Consider the following 27,495-nt stretch of genomic DNA (forward strand, 5'->3'; position numbering starts at 1 on the left):
TTGGGATAAAATAGTTGCAGACAGAAATTAAAATCTGCTTTCAGCCATACTAATGCATAACCTACTTGAAATACTTTCTCTGATGAGGACGAGTGTTCGTGTTACCTTCTATCATGGGAGACATGGAATATATATGCATGTGTGGTGAAGATTTGCTCCCACTTAATGTTACTTTACATGCTCGTTAAAGTTACTTTTAGTAGTGGGCTGTTTTTAATCATTTATAAATGTAGACAGTGACCCATTTGTAAAGACTGTTCTGTCTTTCATCCTCTTTAGTAATTGACTATTGCATAAACTGTCAAGTGCTAAAGGGGATTATCACTAGGATGGCTGTTTTGCTTTGATTGATTCTAAGTAGGAAACATCTTGTGAAGAGATCTCTGTTCTACCTCTGCTGCTTCTGTGGAAATTGCTGTAACTCTTTAAATTGAGATCATAAAGTTTTATAAGTCTTCATAGGCAATATGAGAGCAGATCATAGCATTCTCAAGTGCTTTGTCACTTTAGTGAAGGACGGGTGGCACACTGGTAGTGTTAGGCACTGGGCAGATAATAACCCTCTAAGCAGGGGGCTGTTACTGGTTTTATGGACCTGGTTCAGTTCGATGCAGCTGCACATCTCTTCAGATTCATAATGGCGTTTCTAATGTTGCATTTTGAATTAGCTTCTGAGTACCATCATCTTCATCTCTTCTAAAACTCACCATTGGTTCTTCTAAGTTAGAGTATACTGAGCTATACCTGATATAAAGAGGTGAAGAACAGCTTCTAGTGACAAGGAACTAAAAGCTTTGCCAGGGGAGGCATTTTGGAAAGCATTCGAATGTTTTTAGCATTATCGCAGTAACTGCTGTTACAAGTTTGTAACCAGCCTGAAATGCTCTTAAGTTGTAGCAGTAGCTTTGGATGTTATCTCTACAGACTCTTCAAGGGTCTACGAAAGAAACTTTGTTTCTTTATCCTATCCCATGCTAAGGAGAATTTCCAGGAGTTGTTTGTGAGCAGCTGTGGGTGGATGCTGGTAACGTGGGACAGCTGTGTAAGTCAGCTTGCAGATAGTTGTGGCTCTCTGTCTGTGTGAGCAGTTCTGGGTTTGGGTGCCCTAGGATGAATGGGTACCATGTCCCCCTGATGCTGCTGATAGTCCTTGTACCCTCTGAACTTCTATGCTGCAAATTCGGGTGGCTTTCATTTAAATAAATAAATAATATATACATAATATTAAAAAATAAAAAAATAAACTGAAACAAACCATAGGAGGCAACTATGAAGAAGTTATATCCTGAGGGACTAGCTGGGTTTAGCTGGCTGGCTCACTCCAACAGTTATGTCTGAGAGCTCGGCTGAGTGAGGTACATGCAGTTCTGTTTTTGTGCTTTTGGAGTTTAAACAAAGACATGGAGCATTCCTTTATTTCTACACATGCCAGTCTGGTCTGTGTTTATCTTGTTTATCTTCATTTCACACAGAAGATGATGAAGTAAACTTCTAAGGCGTCTACCTTCCTCCTATGCCTTTCATACCGGTGTAACTACTTACTAGCTCAAATGAAGCTTAAGCTGCACTGCTCAAAGAATGACAATCCTAATGTGGTATTGTTTTGCTTTTCATCTGGAAAAGTGCCATTTCTAGCATGCAATGTGAGTTTGTGTGCCTTTTAAGCAGCACAAAGTGTTGCCCTCAGCACAGAGACAGCAGGATCTTTGCAGTTGTAGTGTGAGAGCTGATGTGGAGAGGCAGAATAGGGAAATGAACTGTTGTTTTGTCTGGCTGCTGCATAAACCTAAAGCATCAGGCGATACCAGGACCTTGCTGCATCTCCATTGGTAGTGCTTCTGTCGGTTTTTAACTGAAGAACTTCCAGATATAGAACAAACATCCAATTGCTTTGTAATAAACAAACCCTACTGGAGAATGTTTGATCGTATCTTGTTCTTGCACACTGCATAACTCTCAGAATAAACAACTGCATTCTGTGTATCTTTACCTAGCTGCTATCTAGACAGTTGTTTAATACTGCAGGGCTCGTGTATTAAATAAATGTGCTGTTATTTCATAGAATTCTAAAGAAAGTACTGCTTGTTTCACAGCAGTGTGACAAAACAGTGGGGAACGTATGACTGGATAGAATAAAATGCAGAACACTTATTTTCAGATAGGCAGCTCTCTCTGGAATAGTAGGCATTTGTGCTTTAAAAAGAGAAGTGAAATCTGTGCATATCTGGTACCCAGGCTGCTGCTATTTCTCTGCCTCTTGGCAGAGGTGTGGGATTTAAATATGATAGAGGGAAATGGGTTTTGTTTTTACATGGATTTTTATTCTGATACTGAAGGACAATACCCTTGAGCAAAACAGAATAATAAGAACAAGTGATGAGTTTCAAAAGCCTTGTGATGGTGAGTGATTGGGCAGAATGCTGTTAGAATATGTTAATCAATTTTGAGTTTGCTTTATGTTAGTGTGGCTTCTCAGCTAGCTATGGGGAAAGATCAGAAAGAACTTTTTAGGAGATAATGTGTCAGCCTTTCAATACCTGAAGGGAACTTACTCCCAGGAGGGGAGTAAACTCTTCGAAAAGGCTGATAATAGCAGGACTAGGGGAAATGGTTTTAAGTTAAAAGAAGGAAGATTTAGGTTGGATGTTAGGGGGAAGTTCTTTACTGCGAGAGTGGTGAGGTCCTGGAACAGGCTGCCCAGGGAGGTTGTGGATGCCCCGTCCTTGGAGGTGTTCGAGACCAGGTTGGATGGGGCCCTGGGCAACCTGATCTAGTAAATGTGTATGTTTGGTGGCCCTGCCAGGCAGGGGGGTTGGAACTACATGATCCTTGAGGTCCCTTCCAACCCGGGTCATTCTGTGATTCTGTGATTCTGTTATGAAGATGTTAAGTTAGTGCAAAGCAATCAAACTAGAGTAGAGAATGTCAGTTATAGGAGACAGAGCAGAACAAAAACTGAGAAGTTTGTAGGTTATTCCATGGTATTTCTGGATCTTATATACTGTGCAATGCTTATATACTGTGCGATTTGAAGGTCTCTCTTCCTGAAAGTGAGTACTGCTGGAAGCAGCATGTGGGAGGGTGTGAGCAGGGGCATGGAGCAGCTCCTATGTGAAATCCTGACAAAACCTTTTTGGTGCACATTTAGCACTGCACACAGTGAATGTCTCGTTTTTGAGTAGGTGTTGCTATTACTGCTGAAATAGGTTCGACAAGAAAAGTAACCTTAATTTTGGTTGTTTATTTTTTCTTTCACTAGTCTTCATCTGCATGTCCTTTCTTTTGTTAGCTCTATACATATCAAAGTTTGAGTACAGTGATGTTCTGAAGGTTGCTGTGAATATTCTGAGTCTAAATATCATTGAATTCTAGTTCTTCTTCTGATAAATAGCTTTGTGAAAGAAATCTGGAACTTAGAGAGCTGTCTGAATGGACTGAGCTTGTTGCTTCTGTTGGTTTTTGGTGATTACAAAGATAAACTGAAGCCAGACAATGTAACAAGGTTCTTGAATACAGTTTACAGGCACCCCTCATTAATCTGGAATTACACACGATTTATGAATTTAATAGTTCAATTCTTCCCTTTTTAGAATGGTTTGCCTGAGGCTTCCAGATGGTCTTCACACCACCCAGTTAAATTGAGCAGCTTCCCTGTGCTCTCTTTCAAGGCAGTGCTGCTGATCAGAGTGCTATGCATGTTTCCTGGTGTGATGATGTAAGCAGATTTGTGGATTACCATTCAGCTGAAGGACTTGGCTGGTCTAGGAGCTGCGTGGCTCTATCAATATTTATGGCTGCAATTGCACAGAGATGGAGTGGTGCTGGCTGAGTGCTGTGATCTCATGTGTAAGTACTGGTGCAGCAATACCAAAGGCTGTGCATGTTCCTCTGTGGCAGCTTGAATAGCTATAAATAGCCTTGTGCAAAGTTTGCAGGTCTGATGGGTGAAGGGCACGCTTGCTGTTTCAGTGCGGCTTATGGGATGAGACTTCTGCAACTAGTGGACTAATGTAAAAGAATACCCTAACAAAGCACTGATTTAAAAAATACTACTCGCAGCAAACTTTCTCAGCTGGTTGGTCCCTGCATGTAATAGTGCAGTATACAGACTTCTTTTCTGGGCAGCTTGATAGATTGCCAGGGTGCTGTCCTACCACATTGCACACAACCCGTGCTGCTTTTTGGTGTCCATGCTGATGCTGTCGGGGGCTCTTAACCACCTGTTGCCCAGCCAGCTTTCCACAGCTGGGTTCTGGTGACAGGCTGGGAGTTGGAGCCCAGTTTGCCTTGTGAAGGGCAGCACGACAGGATAGTGGCACAGCTGTCACATACAGTGGTCCTTCAGTCCGTCAGCACTCTATTTTTGCCCAAATATAAGGTCTGATGAAACTCTAAGATACTATTTTTTCCTCTCCTACCCTCTAGTTAACCCTTTGGTTAAGTCTTCAGTTAAATCCCCCCGTGGCCGCCTTGTTCTTTTCACTGTCCATTTTGTGGCACTTCCCTTGCCTTCTTGTAACACGATTGCTTCCTATAACAAAGTGAAAAACATCAATAAGGTATTTCCAACTTAATTTTTTCAGCATTCCATAGTTGGCCAAGCTATAACCTGTGTGTTTCTTTGTGGAGTGTCTTGAGTTTCCTAGTGGGAGAGAAAGATGGAGGACTTCACATCTTGAGTTCTGCATACAGTTGTACTATATGTACAGTCATAGTAGCAGGTGCCAAGGACAGCAAGATCACGCTGCCCTTCTTGCATCCATCAGCTTTTGCTTTGCTCTTACCTGGTTGTGGCTGCGCTCAAGGGATCCAATTACAGTACCGCAGTGTGATGCTGCAGCTCCAAGTCCTGCAGTGCCCATCTCATTTTCACCTGTCTATTGAGGCTGTTATTGGTCGGTAAGTTTTCCTTTGGATTAGAAATTTACCTGTCTCCTTCACCTGCTGGCCAATTGTTGAAAATTGCAAAGTGTTTTTTTTACTGCTCAGTCTCAGAGCCATCTGGATGATAAAGGCAGATGCTGAAGTCAGCTACAACCTGGATGATGAACCAGTCCTTGCAGTGTGGGGTGCTGCATTTAAGATCTGTGTCCGCAGGTGGTCTGGGCAATCGCATCCTCTTCCCCTCCTCTCACTTCATCTTCTCCCATGGAATGCTGCTCTGCTTTACCACTATTGCATTGTATAGTAGTGCTGTCAGTGCCAGTGTTCTGTGTCACCCTTGTTATGGTAGGATCTGAGCTCCAGTGCAGCCTCACAGTTGTGATGTTAACCAAGTTCTGCAAATACAAATTTTTTTTGGTCTGCAGCTGTCAGGGGAAAAAAAATAAGCTGCTGTAATATCTAATTTCATTGAGGAACATTTCTTTTCATTCCAAGAAACATGGCAGCTCCAGACTTATTTTGAAAGTCTTGAAAAGCTGGAGCAAACAATGGAATGTCAAAATGCATATTTATTCTGAAAGGTGAATTTCAGAAATAACCATTTTTAAAAAAGAAAGAAATTCTTGCTGATGTAAGAAAAATAAAGGCAAAGAAAGAGTACAGAAAAGCGTGGCAGCGTGTTGCATTTCTGCCCCAACTCCAAGTGCCAACAAACTGTCCGCAAGTAGAGCGAAGCAGTCAGAAATACAGTCAAGGCACAAATATGTGTATTTTTAGTTGTTGCGAGGGGGAGAAAGCTGCAACCTGGTTGTGGTTCCCGTGAGAACGTTCCTCCTGTTCTTCACTCTGCTGTAATTGCCGGCTGTTGCTGGGTGCTCGCTGGGGTTTCAGGGCTGTGCTTTATTTTAACACTTAAACACCTGAAAATGGATCTTAGAAATTTCTGAAGGTCTTGAAGTTGCGTTCTGTGTTCTGGACATCCTTATGTGAAAATATTCATCCTGCTTTGTACGCTTCTGAGGAACAGACTCAGAATACTAAAACCAGAGGGTCTGTTCTCACTTAATTAAAAATGAAGAATTAAAAAAAATACAAGCAATGTGGCACGACTTCCCAAAGGCTTTTCTTGTGTGTGTGAGTTTAAGCAGCTTCTGTTCATCCTGCTGTCTTTTGAGACATCATTTGAAACTGAAATCCTGATGTGAAATGTTGTGTGCATGTCCTGTCTGTCATGAGACTTGCCTTCCTACATCATAAACAGAAGAAACATTCTGCTTGCTGCAATAGCAGATGTTCTTTGTCTTAAGCCTCTTGAATAAATGAGTTTGAGGGGGGTTCCAGCAGCCTGAACAAAACTGCAGGGTTTCAGTTCTGTGCTGGAGCAAATATGTTGCGTAGGCAGAATTTAGGAGTGTTGTGCCACTTTGTCTTAAATCAGCTCTTCATTCATAGTTTCCCTTCCTTTCCCCTTCTTCCTGACGAATGCCGATGTGTGTGGGGGTTTTTATGGTTTATTGCAAACTTCATCTCTGAACACGTAAAAATGAGAAGTATCTTTCCTGGTCAGAGAGGTTTCTAAGCAGAAAACCCATTTAAAACTTGTTACAATGCCAAGCATTCTTGCTGTCATTTGCTTTTGTGCCTTAGGTTTTTTTTTTCTCCCTGGGGAACACCACTAGTTACAGGTCTCCAACTGGACTGTGCACCACCACCAATGACCAATGACCCTCTGTGCTCTGCCAGTCTCAACCCACCTCACTGTTCACTCATCTTTCCCACATTTCCTTATCTTTGTTATAAGGATATTGTGGGAGACAGTATCAAAAGCCTTGCTGAAATCAAGGTAGACAACATCCACCACTCTCCCCCCTTCCACCCAGCCAGTGACAACGTCATAGAAGGCTACCAGGTTGGTTTAGCATGACCTCCTCATGGTGAACCAATGCTGACTACTCCTGTACTCCATCCTGACTACTCCTGGGCAGCTGCTTTCTGTACAGCTTTTCTTGAAAGCTGATGTGCTGAGCTCTGTTGTGTGTATGGACTGGATTGCATGCCTTCTTTAATAGCATTTTTCCTTGTAGCTTGGCAGACTGTGCCACAGTGCTCTGTTACCTTCATACTTTCCATGGGAACATTCTGCTGATGCCGCTGCTGAGCACGTGGCTGCCATTCACTCACCTGGGGGAGGGCCGTGTTTGCTGCCTGTTGCTTAATCAGCATGAAACTGTTAGCAAATTCTTGCTATCTCAGTCATAATGCAGTGCTAATAGGTTTGCTTTATTACACTGTGCAGGGAAAAACAAAAAAAAGTCTGGAATGTTTTAGTAATGTGAAATAGCAACAACATGCCACTTGATGACTTGGGACAGCATTTTCTAAACCCCCTCACTTAATGCGTGAAATGCATTTCTTGTACTCTTAGTGCACAAAAGGCTGATAGAACTTTTCTTAGGAAAAGATAGAAGTTACTAAAAATCTTTTTATATAATTTTTCATGTATTACATAGCGTAGCTTCTTGGCAGCAAAAACATACGTCTAATTAGTTCACTTTAAAGCACTCTTTTAATTTTGATGAAGTTTCATCGGCAGATGTTGTATATCTTAGGGTTTCTTTTTTCTTTCAGCTGTGCTCTGTCCCACCCCCATTATTTAAGGGAGTTCTCTGTGTGGTGGGGTGCACAAGTGCCTGGTGCTGATGTGGCCACTTCCATCCCCATCATTAGCAGTTTTGGAGAGGGCTGGTGCCACTTGTCTTCATCTGTCTTTGTCTTTTACCTCTGTGCTCTGCTTTCTGCTGTAGAGACAACATGCATTTTTAGGTTTAGTGGCAGTTCAGTCCTGGCTTCCTCTTACTGGTCGATCAGAATGGATCTCTGACATCTAGAGAATAGGACCAGTTTTTGGTTCTAGCTGTCAACAGTGGAAAAACTGTTATGTCAGACAGTCAATTTAATTATGTTGGTTTATTTTGCTTCTTTTAATAATTTGTGAAATTGATTGGTTGTAATTGTGGCAGGAACTGAAAAGGCCACATTTTTCCCCACACTCACCAACTTAGTACTGGATGTGGGCTGTGACTCCCGTGTTATGATCAGAAGAGTGGCAAAGAATGAAGCTTCCTATTTTTATTGCGAGACCTGCTTCACTTACAGCTGCATTAACCTGTTTACAACTTGAATTTGAACCTTATTCAGCTTCTGGAACCCGTCATTGTGAGAGCTTTACAATCTGAATCCTGCAGTGTGGTTCCCCAGTGAGAGGACAAAGTGCCATTTCTCTGATCCGTGCATCAGTAACAGACCCTGTCTGGACTGATCCAGCTGGCACAGCAGGACTTTGGAGGTGGGGTTTTTACTAGAAATATCAAAATAGCTGTGGGTTTTTAACTTTATTCCTTTGCTTCTCTATTTCTGGCAGGCTGTCTTTCTTTGTTACGGATTTCTTAAGAGATCTTTCTTTGTAAGAAAGCTCTGCTTGAGAAGGACCTGCTGACAAGAGGATTCGGTGGAACATTTAACTATGAGTGGCTGCTGATACTTGTATGAGGAAATGAAATCAGCACAGAAAAATACGAATTTCAATATTATTTCTCCTTCTGAGTGCTGATAACCAATGGTTTGCTTCTGTAGCAAATGCAGCAGTTGTTGACAAGTAGGTAGTTCCAAGCCTTTAAATGAGAAATGTCAGTGTAGGAAACAAAAACCTTGGGCTTTTTTATTTTCTTTGAGTTATTAAAGAACTCAAGGATAGCAGTCAGTAATGCTTGTATTAACCTTATAGTCTGATTTCTGTACCTTAATGTACAGGTGGTCACAGCGAAACAAAATATTTTTCCTGACTTTTTTAATTGTAAATCTAATCTATTTTTATCTCCGTATACCCTTTAAAATGGTGATTTTAAAAAAAGAAGTATGAAGAGATGTGCTATGAGAAACTTAGCTGACTCTGTGCTCTTGAACTTCCGTTTCAGTTTCTTCCTAGCATGCTGTTGGAAATACCGAAGCAGAGCCCTTTCCTGTTACAATAGATCTGAGAAGTACAAGATAAACATTTTGATTTGATTGCTGAGAATTCAGTGAGATGCTAATTCTCTAAGCACCTCATTTTGAAGAAGGCAATTAGCTTTTTCATGGAGCAGGCCTCTAAGGTCTTGATTCTCCTGGTGCTTGACCACCAAACCATGTGGCTGCACATTCAACAGCTGTCATACCAACATACTATTTTCAGTGGCCTGTTTTGGTCATGAAGTTTATCTGAATGTTAAGGTTAGAGGAGTAGACAGATGTGTTATTCTTTGAGTATTTCAGCATATGCCTTTTTTTGTTTTTAACAAGTGTGTAGACTGTGTGGCTTTGCCTTGTCCCCTCAGTGGTTCTTGTAGTTAGGATGCTATAGACCTACTACAGGCTGTATGCGCTGATGCTGTTTTGTGGTTCTTTCTTGATTACTGTAGTATACAATTTTCAAACTGGTTTATCTTAATGGATACACTGAAATTATATAGGAACTGGAAAAATATAACTAGCTGCTTCTGAAAAGATAAATATTTAAGTCTAGGCTCCCATGCACTCTAAAAGCCCCGAGTTCACTTTATTTGCAAGACCTCTATTTGTATTACAAATAAGCAAATGATGAAACAAGTTGTGTTTTGTAACATCTTGAGGAAGAACCGCCACTTGAAGCTTCCTGTCAGCGCTGCAGCTGTGAGAGTCAGCAGAGGGGAAATGAGATCCTGCAGGTCTTAGGGAGGCTCCTGCTCATGAAAAGGGTGGTTTGGCCATCTGACTTCTAACATTTTTTTGTCTAATTGTATCTTGTTTTACTATTTCTAGATCTGATGGCTGTGAAGTGATAATTTGTAATTACTGACACGTACCTTGAACTCCCAGCTGTGGCATATTACAGGGTATCAGTATAGGTGGCTTAAATTCTATGCTAAAAACTGTTCTAATATATATGATTGACTTTGTGATCATCTTGGAGCACAGAAATGGCTTTGTCCGTGGCTGAACTCTATCTGCTCTAAAACACCTACCTATTAATTCCAAAGTACGGTGTGTTTATTTTCCTGCTTGATTTCTTTTGCTATCATCTTACTGATTTTTGATAAATTGGTGAACACAACAAGAACTGCGGTGGTGTTGGTGTGGCTGACTGAGCAGACATGGTTATTTATCTGAAATCTAAGCAGCTTGGTTCTGCAGAGCTGTGCTCTGTGACCTCGGGTCACATCCAGAGTCATCAGCCTGACCAGACCCAGTGGGAACTTGTTCCTCTACCCATGGAAGTTTTGCTACGAGCTGAAGAAAATTGTCTTATGCTTAAAAATAAATATATCCCCTTTCCTTACGTATGGTTCTGAACGTTTCAAAGCTCTTCTGGGTTACAAATTATTTTAGATATCAATATACTCTGGAAGTTTGGTGAGGAAATAAAAATAGAGCATCTTTTCTTGCTTAGATTGATGAAGATGTTCCCAGCATACGTGACCCAGGATTTTTCCATTTGCTAAATATTAGCATTAGTAACAGGGGTTTTGTTAATTTTACAAGAATTGACAATATAAACACTGTGGTTTCTTTTTTTTTAACTAAAATGTAAAAAGTTGACCAACTCAGCAGTGGGCATAGCTAAAAATCTGGGATCACAGAATGGTTTGGGTTGCAAGGGACCTTAAAAACCATCAGTTCTGTCCCCATGCCATGTGTTGATTCCCACCCAGTAGCTCAGGCTGCCCAGGGCCGCATCTGACCAGCCCTTGAGCAGCTCCTGTAGCTGCCTTGTACCCATTTCCTTGGGCAGGGGCAATCAGCAGAGTGGTGGCCATATGCCAGGCTGGTTCCTGCCCCCATCTTGCTGTGGGGCATGTGGGCATTGGCCCCTGGGCTGGGGGGGGGCTGGCTCCTGGTAGCAGTGTGTTAGCCAGCTGTCCTGGCTCTGTCTGGAACCCTTTTTGCAAGTCTCTATTTGTTGATTATAAATTATATTTTTTTTTTTCTTGTTTTCTAAACTTAAAAATGTTGGCTGAGCCCTCTGAGCTGTGTACTGTGTTAACTGACACGAACTGAATTAGCAAAAGTATTTGCTGAGCTCTTGGTATAAGCAGAAGTGTCAGCGTGGCTTCTGCCTTTATGCACAAAGGAAATTCTTCTTGTGCGTGCATGGGGAGTTAGGGTAACTTGCTCATTTAAAACAGCAAATTACTCTTCTCGTGGCTTCTCTTTATGTTAAAATGAACAAACAAACCAGTTTTTAAAAAGGAAAAAAGGGTAGAAAACACTTTTTTTTTTTTCCTGGTGGTGGATTTTCTGATGAATTTAAAAGGCCAGCTGAAAAATTTGACTGCAAATGGAAGCAGTCAGGACTTTGCATATACAGTGTGTGGACTTGAGAACAGTTGTATGCTAGGATTCCCACCTCCACACTGTGGCTCTATTTTATGTTACAGTATGACTTAATGACTTGATGGAGAGGATTCATCTGAACTTTTCCAGACATTGGGTGTGTAACTTGATGTTGAGCTTTGTAGAGATACAGACCCAGCAGGGCAGCACATCAAATGTGGGGTGTCACCATATGTCTGACGTTGGATAGTCCTGTGCAACACTGAGAGCATGCTGGTTTGGTATTGCTCTCAGATAACTAACTGTGCAGTACTCAGACTTGTCCCTCATGTTTTTGATGTAACTGTTGATGGAAGTTAATGTAAGTACTCCCAGTAGCTGTTTTTTGAAGTGACTTCCTCCATTCGTTCCCAAGTGGGACCCTGCCCAAGTCACCTGCCTGCTGGGGAGCTGGGAGCAGCAGCTGTGTGAAGCTGTGTAGGGGGCAGCTGCCTGCTTGTTCAGGAAGGGATCAAGCCTGCTGCTTACCCAACAGAATATACTCTTGTTAATACATTAGGTAGGTAAGCCAAAGGATTTATCTCAGTGTCTAATTTCATACTGTACTCTGTTTGCTTTCTAGGCTGGTTAGCTCTGTTTCTAACTGGGTTTTGCTTTCATTGTACCATTAAGTGTATTGATATGCAGCATTTTTGTGCTGTTTGGATTCTGGTGGTGTCCTGCAGCTGCATACACTATTTAGAACCCTAGAGATGCTGCAGTTCATAAGCTCAACAAGCTATTTTGAAATTATTCCAACACTTAACAAAGAAATATTAGCTTAACAAGTGCTTGCAGAATTTGCTGCTACAAGCAACATTCTCTGAAGTAGTTTCACACAAGTGAAATCTGCTGCAGAAGCAGTGTAAAAGGCCAACAGCTGTAAATAAATTGCGTAGGAGTTCTGCATTTTCTTACAAAGCCTTTGGAAATGAACGCTCTTTTTGAAGAGCAGATTTGATGACTGCTGTGTTCTAGAACAGTGTCTTGCAGGTTGTTCATTTAAAAAAAAATAAAATAGTTGATAACCAAGCAATTAATAAATATATTTAAGAAAGCTTTAATGCCTCTGGCTTTTTCTTTCTCTGAAAAATAGTAAGATATGATTCATTTGAATAAGAAGTCTGTTCTTTGGTATCCTGCCTGGTGTTAGATTTCATTGTACGTTTGTCAAGTGGTACTTGAGTGATCTTTCAGGCTTTCTGAGCACGTCCATTAATACAAGTTCAGTACCTTGGGCGCCTTACCAGAGGTGATGTTTGCTTTCCCATCTGCCCTTCCTATGGGTGCGCAGGCTTAGGCTGCTTTGTGTAAGCACTGAACCCGCATAAGTACACTTAAATGCCATGGGATCTGTTCTGAAAAATCTACTGTGTAGGAAATATTGCTACTCACTGTAAAGTGATGTCAATTAATGGAAACTTTTTATGATGTTTAAGCTGCCATGAGTTCAAATAACACCATTCCAGCCCCAGTTATATTTCATAGGAGGTAACTCTTTAGAGGTAGTGTGGTACTGCAATGGTGACAACATAGAAGTAGTTCAGGGAAGCTGATAATCCATAAACTTTGACCTTTATAAAGCAAATAAGAAATGGGACTATAGATTAAATTCATTAAGCAAAATCGTGAATGACGTGTGAAAGGAGGGAGAACTTTCCAGTACTCCTGAACCTGTGGTTTAGAGATTGTTCTACTGTATCAATTGCTTTGCTGTAGCACTTCTGAATGTGAACTCTTGTGATCCTGCCCTGCTGAAAAAGCAGTAGCAGTCAGCATGGCACACACCAGTGTTCCACTGGAGTTATTTTTCTGTGGGGTTCTCTCAGTGTGTTTTGATTTTATAGAAAATGGTCCTCAGGAGAAATCACAAATGATTCCCAGCAGCTTTGTTCTAAACAAACCAGCTTTCAGCCTCGCACTTCAGGTTCCCCAGGGGTCAGGAACTGGCAGCAGTGAAACTACAACAGAATATATCTTGTGTTTCTGCTAGAGAATATCCTTCTTACGGAACCAACTTTGTCACTTTTATGAAACTTGGAAGAAAAATAAATGTAAAAAGTTACTGTATGACGTGTCCAGGCTGTTGGAGGTGCTGAATTTCTGAAATAGGTTTCAGATACTACATGATGTCTTTTGAAAGTTTGTTATGATGAATGAACAGAATGAAAAAAAGAAGAACCCCCCCATCCCTCCAATGAGAAGGAGAGTTACTGGCTGACTCAGAACCATTACATTTCCCAGTTCCATCCTCATTGGTGTTAACTTTCCCTGTAAGCATGTGTGAAGTACAGTGTTGCGTATGGTATTTAAATTTCCTACTATAGGCGAAGCAGCTTTGCTGTAGCCTGGGACAAAAGCTTTTTTATTAAAGGGACAAGCTAGATTGTGCAAGTGGCAGAGAACAAGTATGGTAAACACTGTCATCTTTGTCCATACTGTACAAAGGATCCCATTGTAAATTCCTATTTCCGTTTTTTTTATAAAATATTTGACATCACTGTCACAGTCCTTTGGTCAATTATATACTGTCTTTTCTTGCTACGGAATTCATAAGCTTACATATGCCCATCTCAGTGAGGAACGCATGGATGCTATAGACATGCGAATCTGTACAAATGTAAAGGGGGATATTGAAGGGGGGGGGCGGGGTAGGGGGGGGAAGGTTTTCTATCAGTTTTCTTTGATCAGTCAATGATGATGGATAGACTGGGAGCAGCCTGAGTCGTGCCAGAGCTGCCCTGTTGCACAGGCACTGTGCTTCTGCTCCCAGCTGGGTTTGAATGTGCTAGGAATGGGCGGCCTGCTCTGCAGTGCTTTTGCAGTACAATTTAATGAGGAAATAAAAAAATAAAGTTGTTATTTTAGGTTACCAAGTGAAGGGGATGAGTGTATTTTGATACTAGTCAAATAATGCACAGATAATCCCTATCAAATGTGAAATGTGTATGTACAAAATTTTATTTTTCATTTACTACTGTTCTCAGAATGTTGCCATTTTTGCTGAAAGGAGTTTAGTTATCACTGGATAAAGAATTATACTTTTAGCAACTTTGGGAGAAACATAGCTTTCAAGTAGCTTAAATAGTGGAAGCTTTTTGGTGGAACACAGTGCCCTGCATCCTAAGATGCTTTATTTCCTAACCTAGTTTCACAGACATTTATATTACAATACAAAAGCTGATCAAAAATGTAATTAGGAAAAATAAACAGCGTGCTTTCTTTTTATTATCAATTTGCTGGGGAGTTGTTGGCCAACCATTTATAAAAATGACTTCCTTGAGTGCTTGGGGCATCACAAGGTGAGTGTGACACTTTAAACACTGAGCTATTTTATTAACTATTGAATGGCCTTTAGCAAGTATATTTGAGAGTTTTTTACAGGATGTTTTTAATTCTGTGTTGCTTCACTAAATCTGTTATTTTTTTATCACTTTATAATGGTAAATCAACAGGAGAACTTTAATATTGTTAAATAGTATTTGCCCTACTGTGGCTGGCTGTAAATCCATGGTCAGGTATTAACAGGCCTGTAATATTTTTTTCTTTCTATGCATATAGGCTTACAGTCTGAGGCATTACGTAGTTAAATATTTGGCCAGGGAAAGTCAGGGCATACAGAATTGTTTGGGTTCCCATTTTAACTTTGCTATTTAAATGAGTTTATCTTTACTTGTGAAGTAGGGACTTGTTGAAAATCCCTCATATAAGACCCAACAATATAAGAAGTTTTGGATGTGCCTAAACGTGTTAGAAGGATCCTGAGCATGTTTGTAGAAACCCAGGCCTTGAGCAGGAAGAGGAATGAGTAGTTAAGCTGATGATTCCAATTGAAGCTGTCACTTCTTGAAAATGAAAATATAGAGGTTCAGTCATTACTTTGATATCACTCTTACGGAATGAAGCTGATATTGAGGTCTCAGGCCTTGCTGAAAGGACAGTGGCAATTCCTTGGCAAGGAGCTTGCATATGGGTGATGTGCTGAGTGTAATCTAGTGCATCATGATAAGGTTTACCTGGTCTTTTTTGTCTCTTTAACAGTGGATTTTAGTAATCTAAATGCTGTTATTGAAATGGAGGCCCCTAATTTCAGGGTTATAGCACTCAGAAAAGCTGTGAACAGAAGCAGGACAAGGCAATCATTTGTAATGGAGGGAAAATCATGTATGATTTGTTCTGGAAGCAGTTATGCTCTAAAAGCTTTTGTCTTGGATTTGAGTGCTGTAAAATGTGACTGTCAGATTCAGGGTATTTTTTTCATCTCTGAATTACTTGCATCCTTGATACAGTGTGTTCTCATTGCTTTTAAAACAAACAAACAACGCAGAAACCCACAGCATATTTTTAGCAGATAGGAAGAGGTCTTTTGTCCTTGCTTCTACTAGAACTGCATGCTTGGACTGCTGCAGTGCTCTGAATCTCTTTGTTTGCTTTGATATTGGATGCGTGAATGAATATTGCCATCTGAAGAAAGCCATTTGTTTAAAATAAATTTAAGACCCAAGGTATTCTTTGAAAGCTTTTATGCATTTTGATATTGAAGAAGTACCTTATGAAGTACAGTAAGATTGCTTTCCACTGCACTGAGTTCAAGTATGCGTTTGGAGGCCTGATAGCATATCTGGCATATGAAAATGTTGCCTGCTCATTCATGAATGATTAACAAGTTGTTTTATTTAAATGTACGTTCCTGCTTCTTACTGTGCCAGTGTAATAACTACGTTCCAAAAAAAAACCTCACACATTCTGTCTGATTTTGAAGAAAGTTTTGAGTTGATCCTGGGAACGTTGTCCTGCGTGGAAGTTTTCATTATCAATTTGCAAGGACTTCATTTGCTGATACTGCAACTAAACTGACTTAAATACAGCAGACCTCGAATGTGTTAAACTGTTGAGCATTACCGTGTTCAGGGAGAGGTCCTTTGTATTCATAAGGCTGTAACTGCACTTACAGGGCTGTGTGATTTTCACTCAGGTTGTGGCACTGCAGAAGTGCTTCTTTCTCATTTTTCCTCATCACTCTCTACCATGCAAGAGTTCTTTGCTGCTTTCAGTCAGAGAAAGTAGCAAGAAGAAGCTTGAAATCATACCAAGAGGGAGATGAAGCTTGAAATGTTTTGAGTATAAGGCACCTTCTGTGTACGTGCGTGTGCATGCTGAAGGACGTGTTTTACATATTTTCTCGCTATCAGAGTTGCAAGAACAAGTAGCCTCTTTCAGTAGATTTGATTCTGCCTATATGAGCATTAGAAGTTCTTTAGGGCAAAGAAGGAGGCAGAGAGGGAAGTTCTAACTGGAAGTCCATGTGTACTTACAGAAGTGTTTAGTTTTTAGCAAACCTGTATTTATTTGGATTTTGGAAAACAGCCATGACAACTGTTATAAATGATTTTGCCTTAGGTAATACTTTATCTACTTTTGCTTACACATTAGTAATGAGTTTAGTAAATGAAAGGAACACAGTTAAATTATCTTAATATGCTTTTGGACTTGAAGGGAGCAGCAGTTTTTGCAGAGCAGACTTGAACTCCAATATGTCACCTTCATCACAACAGTGAGGGTGTGGGAGGTGGGAGCTGCCTGGGCCTGAGGGACAGGCCTTCCTGCCAGCCAGCACACAGAGGCCGCTTCATGAGGCTTTTATAAGTTGCTTTATTAACAAACAAGAATTTTTTACCAGATAAAATTAGTGTTGTTAACATTGGGTGCTGCTGAACTCAGCACTGCAGGCGGCAGCGCACCTCATTGCGTGCCCTGAGGTATGGGGAAGTGCTGCTGCGTGCCGCGTGGTTGTTCAGAGCAGTTCCTGATAAGAATGTCAGATCCCCATAGACGCACTTAAAGCGAAGCTGTGTGCTGAAGGTAGACTTATGGGTTTGCATTTTTCACGCTTTGCTGAAAACAATAACTTAGAGGGCGTCTCTTAAATCTAGTAATGCTACCAAAAAGGTCTCTCAGGAGAGAGCAAAGGTGACTGGCTGGCAGGGCTCTTAGATGCCTTGTTTGTTGCTTTGGGCGGAAATTGACATCTCCACCAGAAATTTGAGTGTAGAAGTATTAAGCAGTCCAAAGCAAAACGCACATTACAATTTCATCACACATTAGTGTATGAAATGTAATTGATGTGTTTCTTGAGCTGTATGGCAGCACATTGGCCTTGAGCTTCTAATATAATTGAAGTATGACGTGGGTCCTGCAGCTTCATCCAGTGTTGTTCTAATTACAGTGCCAAAATTAATACTAGTCTTTTGTGGAGGCAAAAACTGAGAAGGCTGAGACCTGCACAGACCAGCAGTCAGGGCACTTTGGGATGCTGCTGCCCTCAGGGGAGGCAGAGCCTGGGGCTCTCTGTGCTGCCACCTGGAACTGCTGCTTTGCAAAGCCTGGCAGTGAGAGTTACCTGGGATGGGGCACCTTGCTCCGGGCATACCAGGACACAGGAGGAGGGACAGTTTGGAGTGAGAGAACCCGCTGCAGTCTGGGGGTGGTGTCTGTATGGAAGCTGACCACAGGCTCTCTCAGCATTCAGTGGGGTTAAGGAACATTCCTTAGAACTTCTATGGCAGTGCTCCTTATGCTGTTATTGTCCTCCAGAAACAGAACTTTACCAAATCCAGCTGTTCCCCTCCCTCTCCCCCCTTCCCCTTAAAAAAGGAGAGACTTGGGTAGAAAAAACTAGTGTTTTCATAGAGTTCTGGGGTAAGTTTCTTTCCTTTGAATTGATGGAGGAATCACAGAATCATGAAGGTTGGAAAAGAACTACAAGGAGATGCTAATTGTTTTCAGCTGATTTTGTGAGTGCTGCCGATACCCTTTTCCCCAGGTTTGCTGTATATTCCTGTTAAACACTGTACTTGCTGTATCCAGTAAGTTGTCTTTTCACTTTTAAAGATTCACAAAACAGGTCTGTGCTTGTTTTAATCTCATTAAGTTCCTCTCTAGCTATTTCCCCTTCTGGTTGTGAATATTGCCCATATTTGGTTCCAGCTGTGGTGCAAGCAGTTTATATCTGATTGTGTGGTACAATATCCCGTCTTGCCCGAGCAAACCCCAATAATTTATGATTAGATGTGGCCACGATTAGCAGTCTAAGATTTTAATGCTTAAAAGCACATCGTAAAGGATCTTTTATGTAATGCAGTAGGTTCTTTTTCTCCTTTGAAAGTTGCAGCAAGAGGCACAGGGGTTTGCCTCCAGCAAAGCTTCTAAATTAAAAGCAAGCGGGGGGAGGGATGGCTTGCATGATATTTTTACTTTCTTTAGAGTGTTTGAATAAATGCCCTGATGCAGAGTGGTGGCTCTGCATTAACAGGCATTCAATGTGGCTTAATAGCAAGCTGCTTCCACAGTCTCCTTGTCACAGTTCTCATGAAAACACACACTCTTATTCTTCGCATGGTGTGTTTTATGTGCTTCTATTGCACTTCAAAAATTGAACATCAAAAAGTATATTTTTCTTCTAACCACTGCTGTGGCTTATTTGAAAGTACTCATGGTTTCAGTAAGTACCACAGACTTTTAACTGTGCTCTCTGCAGGTCTTCATATCCGCAAACTATGAATGTGAAATTGTCCTTAATTTTTTATTTCCTTGTGGACAATTGTTGTTCTCCTTATTTGCTTATATATGAATAAAGTTGGGTACTTTAAGTAAGTATCCACATAATTTCTTTAAGAAGGGAGTGGTAATCAGAGTGCTCACAATGTTATTACATAAAAGAGTTTAAGCAAGCATTTATTTGGAAAGGCTTTACAGGTAAAGCACCCAGGAGTTTTCTGGAGTTTCTGCAGCACCACATTGTACTCCTCTTTCAAACTGAAGTGTCTGTTTAGGTCTCGTGGGGAAACAAAAGTCCTTCTTTATATTCACCATCATTTGTATAGTTGTAGGGGAGGAAGAAGACTGGGAAACCATGTTTAATTGATAAGTAACATGTAAGAAATACTATGTTTTGCCTTAAACAAAGTCACGTTACTTACAACTACTGAGCAACCCTTTAACTGTATAGTTGAAGTTTTAAAATATGTAATTATTTTGATGAAGATTTCAGTGTATTTAAAATCCACTGCAAGACAATTATCAACTGTTATTCAGATAAATGCTGAAATGTTAACTATAAAGTTAACATCACTAACAATATCTGTTTAATATTGAAAAAGATTTAATCCTTTCAGCATCTTGTGGCTTTCCTTTGTGCTTTTATAATTAACCAAAAAAAAAAAAAAAAAAAAAAAGAAAGAAAAAAAGAAAAAAAGAAAAAGAGGAGTTTGTTGGTTAATTTTACTCTTGTAATATATGCTGATTTGTATGGGAGCATTATAAAATTCATTTGCTCTTTAATAATACATCTCTTCTCTCAATAGCCAACTACTCCACCAAGCCAAGGGAGGCCTGATTCACCAGTTTATGCTAATTTACAAGAACTGAAAATATCTCAGTCTGCACTTCCACCACTACCTACAAGTGCTCCAGTCCAAATAAATGGGGAATGGGAAACCCATAAAGATACAACAGGACGCTGTTATTACTACAACAGAGGATCACAGGAACGAACCTGGAAACCTCCACGTTGGGCCCGAGATGCAAGCATTAATAAAGGGGATTCCCAGAGCCATGCAGATCATGAGGTAGTTTGTTCTGAGATCACAATGAGATTGTAATGCATATGAGTAATGTTTTGTTATGGAACTTGATATCTCTGAATTTTGAGGTATCAAGGACTGTCTTAATTTGTCTTTTCAGTCATGTGAATTCGTGAGATGTAGTAACCATCAACAATTTCTCTTCAGTCACTTTTGCATATGAAAATGTGTACATGAAATGTGTACAAGATGGTTCATGAATCTGAGTACTAGTTGTGAAAGTACCTGGCAGTCCCTCATCAGGTGTTACAGGCATTGTTTATGAAAATAAAGGAGAATTTGAAACTAACAGGACTTTAAGTGACAATGGAGTAAGAAAACCACTGTAGTTTTTCTGATGTGGTGTATGTTCTGTTTTTCAGTGTGTTCTGCACATTTCTGGAGTGGGGAAAGGAGAGGAAATGAGGCAGCTTCTAGAAACAGAGGAGGGAGATAAAATATGAGGGGAGTTATCAGTAGAAGTTAAATAGGCAGTAAAACAAAGGAAAGGGACGTGCAGGTATTTGCTCATGCTTCGTTAATGCTGTGGCAGTAAGTCTATGTAGGAGAGTTTGGCAGCCAAAACTAGACTTAATGATGTTTTGTAGCACGTTCCATCAGCATCAGAAACACTGATGTGATTGAGGCTTCCATTCAATTCCATTCATTTTATCTGACTGTTTGCTTAGGAGAAATGAATTTATGCACTTGTCAGTGATTTCTCTGTGGGGCCTTGGATAGCTGTTGAGTACACTAGGGGAAAAGGCAGTTAAAAGAATACTTTGTTAAGGAGAATTGTGAACTTTGAGAAAATCATGTTCTTAATTCTGTGAATGATAATTGGGTGTCCTAGAGGAGAATAGACACACCTTCCAGCACTGTAATTTATGTTCTAATCAAGCATCTGGGCCTCATGATGGCAAATGCTTGGGGAAGGCTGTAGGAACTTTTGACTTAGTTATATTCTAGGTATAAAGGTTATTTTTTCTCATAATGCAAATCCTTCACCTTTTAAAGCTGTTTTCTGTTGTTAGGCTTTCCCACAGAAGTTAATTACGTTAGAAGATTATTAAGGGTAATATTTGAGTTGCTAATATGTTATGTGCAGCTGATTGCTAGGGAGAGCCAAACAAGTGGTGTTAGTCTATTTCTGTTTGCTTTGATTCAGATAAAGAAAAGGAATAATTGGAAGATGAATATTAGAGTTTAAATATGCTTAAAAATAGTACTATTGTATTCAAACAATACTGAGGTTAATCAACGTCAGGCTTGATGGAAAAAGCAAACATGTGTCAAGAAATCTTTCATTTTCATATACCTTTTTCAAATATGTGAGGTTCAGGTCGATTTTCTCATGAGCTATTATGTAGTTTAGTTTTAAAATCTAATTGCATACTGCTCAGAGGTGTTAGATTGCTAAGAGTCCTGTATTGGAAGTCTACCTCTGGGCCATTAGTGCCAGAAACTGGACAGACAGGAAAAGGGAGCCCTCTCATTGCCACTGGCAATGGCTTTCTGAGCAGCAGTGGTGTTTGCAAGCGTTTAAAGAGTTTTACCTTCTCGCCACCAGCTAGCGGCTGCAACAAGTAAACTGGCGCAACTCAGTTTGCCAGTCTCTGACAATTATCTGTTAATTTCACACTTGGCTGTTCTTTTGCTCGATGCGATTTTGTTCTTCTGGAGTGCTCTTCTGTGATGAAGATGACTGCTGTTATTTTATTTATTTATTTATTGAGTAGTAACTCACCTAGCAGTAAGTGTAGCTGGTTTCTTAATGTCATCATTGTTCCTTCTTCTCATGGAAGTACTTTCAAAAACTCTTCCCCCCTCCCCCATCTGCAGATGATTCCCCTGTCTTGTATCTCTGTACCACCACTTCACCACGTAGTTGCATGTTCAGAAGCTTGACTTCTTCACTGCTTTGTTTTTACTGTTATGTCAGATAGCTCAGTTCATTCACTTATTTATGATGTTTGAAGGCCAATCTGTTTTAACTTTACCAGTTAAATAATCTTATCCATCAAAATTTCATTTTCTGTAGGGTCAGTGGATGATATGTGCTGTGATTAATATAAACTTGTGTAGCTGACAAAATACAAATAGTGAAAGATTCTTACATAATTCGTTCTCTAAGGCTATGCTATTAGTTGTTGGCTTTGAAAGCAGTTTTTTTCTTCTTTTCAGTTCTTTATTTGTGAGTGTTTCACAGTCCACTGTTTGTGTTCAGCATTTCATTTATGACCTCTAATACTACCAAAATATGTGGGGATGATGAGATACCAGGCTAAGCTACAGTAAAATGAGGTGACAGATTTAGTAGCTGTCTGCTTTAGATGTTTTCAGTTGATTGAGGGAAAATATGATTGGGGCTGAGGCTCATAAGTAGGAATATGTAGGCTATGCGAAGATTGTGAAGTGGGAAGCACAGAGGCAGTTAGTAGTGGAAAGGTGTTGGAAGAGGAACTGGAAGTCGCAGAGTGGGGTTTGTCCAGTGTTATTTTTAATTCCCATTTAAGCAACTTCAGCGTTTTGTTATGCATTAAAGAATGCCTTTGGTTTGGTAAACTTTGTAACACCTCTGGAATTTCATTTAAGTTCATCAGTCAAAGTTAAACTCCTAGGTTGTGTGCTGGTGGGATGAACCAAGCCTTGGAACATCAGGACTGTTATGTTATAGGTGTGCTACAGACAGTCTTGTTAAGTCATTCTTACTGAGCAACAGGTTAGAAGATAATCTTAAATTCAGTTAGAGGTGACTTCAGCAGGTAAAAATGTCTTGCTTTTGAATTGTCACACATATCAACACTGGAAGGTAAAGACTGGGAATTGCTAACATTGTAGGATGCATCATACACACATAGGCAGATTCAGCTGAAGTTTCAAATTATCTTGAATGATCATTCTGTTTCCATGTACTATATGGGAAAAGAAGGAGGGAATTGAAGTATAAAAGCTGGGATGATGCCAGAAAAACAAGGTGCAATGTGTCTTCTGGGTGTTCTAAGGCAGTAGAGGTAATGAAAGCTACCTTCATTCAGTAGTGCAAATTGGTGAGAATGAAATTTACATTGGCAACAGATTGGGAGTGTTAATTAGATTTGAATTTGTTGTAGGACATTGCTTGAATCTGTGTAGTTGGAATCTGGGTTAGTAAAGAAAAAGTATAAATGGTATTCTGAACTGTTTTTAATTACCTAGCAATTATTGTTTATTTATGAGCACATTTTCTCATGTAAGATATAAAAAATGTGAACTTCCTGCACTTATTACTATTCTCTTTCTAGTCAAATAATCTTTGATCTTTCAGATTTTAAAGCATTTTCATTCTCAAAACTGCCTTGTGTGTTTCTGACTACTTGTAGCATCTTTCATCAGAAGAAAACGACCACAGTTCTTGTTACAGCCAGTCAGATAGTCAGTATGGTTCTCCTCCAAAGGGTTGGTCAGAAGAGTTGGATGAACATGGTCAAACCTTATATACCAATGACTATACTAATGAAAAGGTACTTTTTTCCTTCTTCTCATCACATGCTCTAAATCTCTCCAGCTAATTCCCTAATAGAAATGCAGATTTCATTTCTGGAAGTGAATAGCATTCCTTAGTGCATGAAACTTTCTCAAAGGAACTATTTTTTCTTTTTTTTTTTTCTCACACATGCCACTTTCAGGGAAGGTTTTCTTATTTTCATTGGTGTCACATAATTTTAAATGAGTACATCACATGTATGTTTTTTCTCCCACCTCCCATCCTCTTGGTTATGCTTCAGGAATGAACTTCATAGCAATGTAATGTTCTTCTTATTATCCTTTAAGTGTTGTTCTCATCTTCATGTGTCTTCCAGATGGGATGGTTTCAAACTGAAAAATTCTTCTTTCTCAGTTTCATCCTTTATTTGAAGATTTTAGTACTGCTTTCAGATGTAGACAAACTTTGTACTTAAACTTGAGCTGTATCAATAGATTCGTGTTCTGCTCTAATTACCTAATTGCTACATCCTAGAATGTTCTCCCATGCAGGAAAAAATGACAATATTTGTTTATATTTGTAAAGCAGTCCATTTTTCTAGTTGTCTGCTCAAGTTATTTTGATTTCTTTGACTTTCAGGAAGCGTTTATTATAGCATCACTTGTTTTCCACTTAACATGTGCAAGTTCTTTTAAGGAAGCTTTTAAATAATTGAGTTTTATGTAAGTTTTCGTTTTTGTCCTTCTTAGATCCATTTCCGCTAGTAATCTATAGTGCATGCTCTGTTTTGGCAAATAAGCAAACAGTAAAAAATAATTATGTTGGGACTGATAGAAAACAACTTATTGGTATGTAATCTTGTGAAACCTACTTGACCTGAGGTGTGCATATGATTGTGCAAAAGTCCTGTAGAATTTTTCTCTTTTCAATTCTGTCTGTTCTGCACCATTAGTGACAGTCACCATGGTTTTACCTCTTTAATTCTGGGAGTTGCTGTTAGAGGCCACAGAATCTGTATTATCATCTTACACTACAACTCATGCTGCTGTTGATGCTATGAAAATGGAGTTAAAGTTGTGTAGTAATCTCTTAAATTATCTACAGTTGCTAGAAGAGCTCCTTGAAATTTTGTAGTCTTATGTATAAAATCCTTACAGGGATCCGGTGTAAAGATTGTACCTCCTTAAAATGACATCATAATGATGATAAGAATGAGATATGCAATCTTCAAAACATCTGTTTATCACAATCTCTTGGTAGATTATGTGAGTCATCAGGAATTCAGTATCTGTGTTACTGCAGGAGTTTTTCCTGAGGAGTTGCAGATGGAAAATGTGGTAGTGAAGTGAATGCAGGAAGCTGAAAACTGTTAGGATCTCATTACTGACTAAACTTAGTTAACGGAGGTAACTGAGTAGACCCTGCTGAAGTGGATGGAACTTTATTAAAAATCCACTTTAAATCCTAATTATCAGAGTCTAGCTGTGTTATGACTGTCACACTAATTACTTTTCCTGTCATCACGCTTCTTTCTACAGTGGTTAAAACATGCAGATGAACAAGGTAGACCGTACTACTACAGTGCTGATGGCTCCCGATCAGAATGGGAGTTACCAAAGGTGAGTGACCTGAAAAAGAAACTTTGGCAACTTGTCTTGGACTGTTCCCATCCTCCCTAGGAGGTTTTTTATGAGGCCTTCAATGGGAGTTACACACAACAGGAGGACTTAGGTGCTTCATTTTATTATTATTTCTGTCATTTTTGCATAACTTCAGTTTGTGAAGAAGAAAAACACACTGGCAGACATCATTAAAAATAGATGATGTAGCTGTTCAAATATCAAAAAAGATGCTATGTCTTTGCTGAACCTACCTTTTCATTTAAGGCTGCAAAGTAACATTTGTGGGTTTGTTTTGTTTTGTTTTTTTAGTAAGGTGGAAAGCATTTTTAGGGGAAAAAAAGGTAAATTTTCTAAACTACAGAATGTTCCTGAAAAATTGTACTTTAATTTCAGTACACCCCAAAACATGTTATTTTTACCATGTGTTTGTACATTTGATGATTCTGCTTATATGCACAAAAGTAGTGAAAAACAGAAGTTTCAGCAATTTATGGCGTCTTTGGGGTTGACACTTAAGGGTTTCAACTGAAGTATGAAGTGAGAATAATTTTTTCAGTGCTTTGTTCTTTGCCTCCTGCACAAAGTTGACAGTGAAGAAGTTGCTTTCTACTAAAATAGGTTGGTTTTGAGCTAGGTCACGCATTGAGTTGGCTTTAATTTGACTGTAAGAAGGTTGTGAAGATAATCCAGAACAGTTTTGTGAGACACACAAATACACAGAGAAGAGATTCAGTGTGTTTGTGAATGATATTCTAATGGTTCTGTGTAAGCCTCTGAGGTCCCTCCTATTAGTAACCACCTACAGAAGGAAAGCTAGCCTCTGTTTTTCACAGTATGTGGTCTGATCTATTGTTTATACCAAAATAATCAAACATTGCTGCTAGGAAGTTTCCTTAAATTATTTCTCTTGAGCTATCTGAGTAGAGTGTATTATTAATTCCTTTCTGAGTGATCTTTGTAAGTACTAAATCTTGAGTGGCAGCAAATATATGATTAACAGAATTAAATTAGCAATTTAGTTCTCAATTTGCAGTCCTATGTATTGATAGAAATTCCTACCTTTAGCTTTAAATGGTGTGTAATATATTAAACATTTCAGCGAAATATTTAGTCTGTATTTGATGAACAGACAGTAAAAATGCTACAATAATGTGAGTAGTTGAGGCGTGATTGAAGTTCAGTCTCCCGAAAAGCTTGCTGAGGCGGGTTCCAAAAGTGCTTTGGGACAAATGAACTGGAAACATGGCATAGACTGCAGAATGGCTTTGAAGAAAAATGATCTCTGTTGAAAAGTCTCATGAATGCATAGAGAAAAGACCATAGAAAGAATTCAGCACTGCCACTCTTGTTTAAATGATAACTTAGTTCCTGTGTTGCCATCCAAATTTAATTGCAAATTAAATATATGGAATAGTATGGTCATGTGGTGATGTTAAACTGGGAAAGAAAGATAATGCTTTTTTATTTTAGGTTATTCTTGCTAATCTGCATATCATGAGAACTAAAACCAAGAGGTTTTTGGATACAGTACAGGGGTAGTACTGTAAGGTTAAAAATTTTTGCTTTTGTAGCATTGGCTGTAAATGTGAACGTGCTCTGGAGCAGCACTTCAGTACTGTATGTGTATATAAAAACAAGTATCTGATGGTCTTAGGGGAGGAGAGTGAGTTACAATACAAATTACTTCAGACAGTCTTATAAAAACCTTCCAGTCATATACACATTTATGTAACATCTAGGAATAGCTGAATGCCTCCAGCTAAACCAACATCTGGATGGAGTGGCTTTGACAACTGCCGAAAAATTCTGTTAATGCTCATGATGAGTGTGACCCAACTTTTTGTAGTGGAGCAGAAGAACACAGAACCATAGAGTAGCATGAGTTGGAAGGGACCCAACAAGGATCATCAGATCCAACTCCTGGCTCCGTACTACATTAAAGTTATCTACAAATCAAATCCATTGTCTGAGAGCAGTGCCCAAACACTCCTTGAATGCCAGCACACAGGACCGTGCCCACAGCCCTGGGCAGCCCATTCCATGCCCACCTCCCTTCCCTAATGGGGAAGGGACTGTCCTTCCCTTGCCACGCTCAGGTGTTGCATACCCCAGACCTTTCCTGTTTTCTGCCCTAGATTCACTGACAGCTGAATAATTATTTGAATTGGATACTAATCTTGACTCAGAACTTGTAATACATCTTCCAGAAGACTTTGTCTTTCCTCCTGTGGATTCTGCTACATTCAGTTGTCTGTTCTTGCTGATTATTTAAATAAACATATCAAAAAAAATAAACAACACAGCAGGGTAGAAGGTGAAGCAAAGAACTTCCAGGGCAGTCAAGTCAGTAGAGTGGGTCCAGAGGGGTTTTCAACCACTTCTGCTCCAAGTGGAGCTGCCTTCTGCAGCAGCCTCCTGTCCTGCACAGCCATTGTTCCTTCAGTGCAGCCGATGCCTCAAACTGCTGCTGTACAGATGGAACATGAGGAGCCTTCATCTTCCAGGGAAAGAAAGG

At 39.8% G+C, this 27,495-nt stretch overlaps 1 protein-coding gene across 13 annotated transcripts in view; it reads left to right on the forward strand.

The window, feature by feature from the left end:
- ARHGAP12 (Rho GTPase activating protein 12) overlaps positions 1–27,495 on the forward strand; it is a 66,783-nt gene that overhangs the window by 9,522 nt on the left and 29,766 nt on the right. For 7 of the 13 annotated variants that reach the window (XM_015853154.2, XM_015853148.2, XM_015853151.2 and 4 more), the window contains exons 3-5: positions 19,635–19,898; positions 23,255–23,395; positions 24,897–24,977. The exons of 1 other annotated variant lie outside the window; for it this stretch is intronic. In XM_015853154.2, coding sequence (XP_015708640.1) covers positions 19,635–19,898; positions 23,255–23,395; positions 24,897–24,977 — 486 coding nt within the window. The remainder of the gene's footprint in view (positions 1–19,634; positions 19,899–23,254; positions 23,396–24,896; positions 24,978–27,495) is intronic. 5 more of the 13 variants (XM_015853158.2, XM_015853155.2, XM_015853156.2 and 2 more) reach the window with 2 other exon arrangements.

Source organism: Coturnix japonica, chromosome 2 (assembly GCF_001577835.2).
Source record: "Coturnix japonica isolate 7356 chromosome 2, Coturnix japonica 2.1, whole genome shotgun sequence".
In the NCBI taxonomy this organism is placed as follows: domain Eukaryota; kingdom Metazoa; phylum Chordata; class Aves; order Galliformes; family Phasianidae; genus Coturnix; species Coturnix japonica.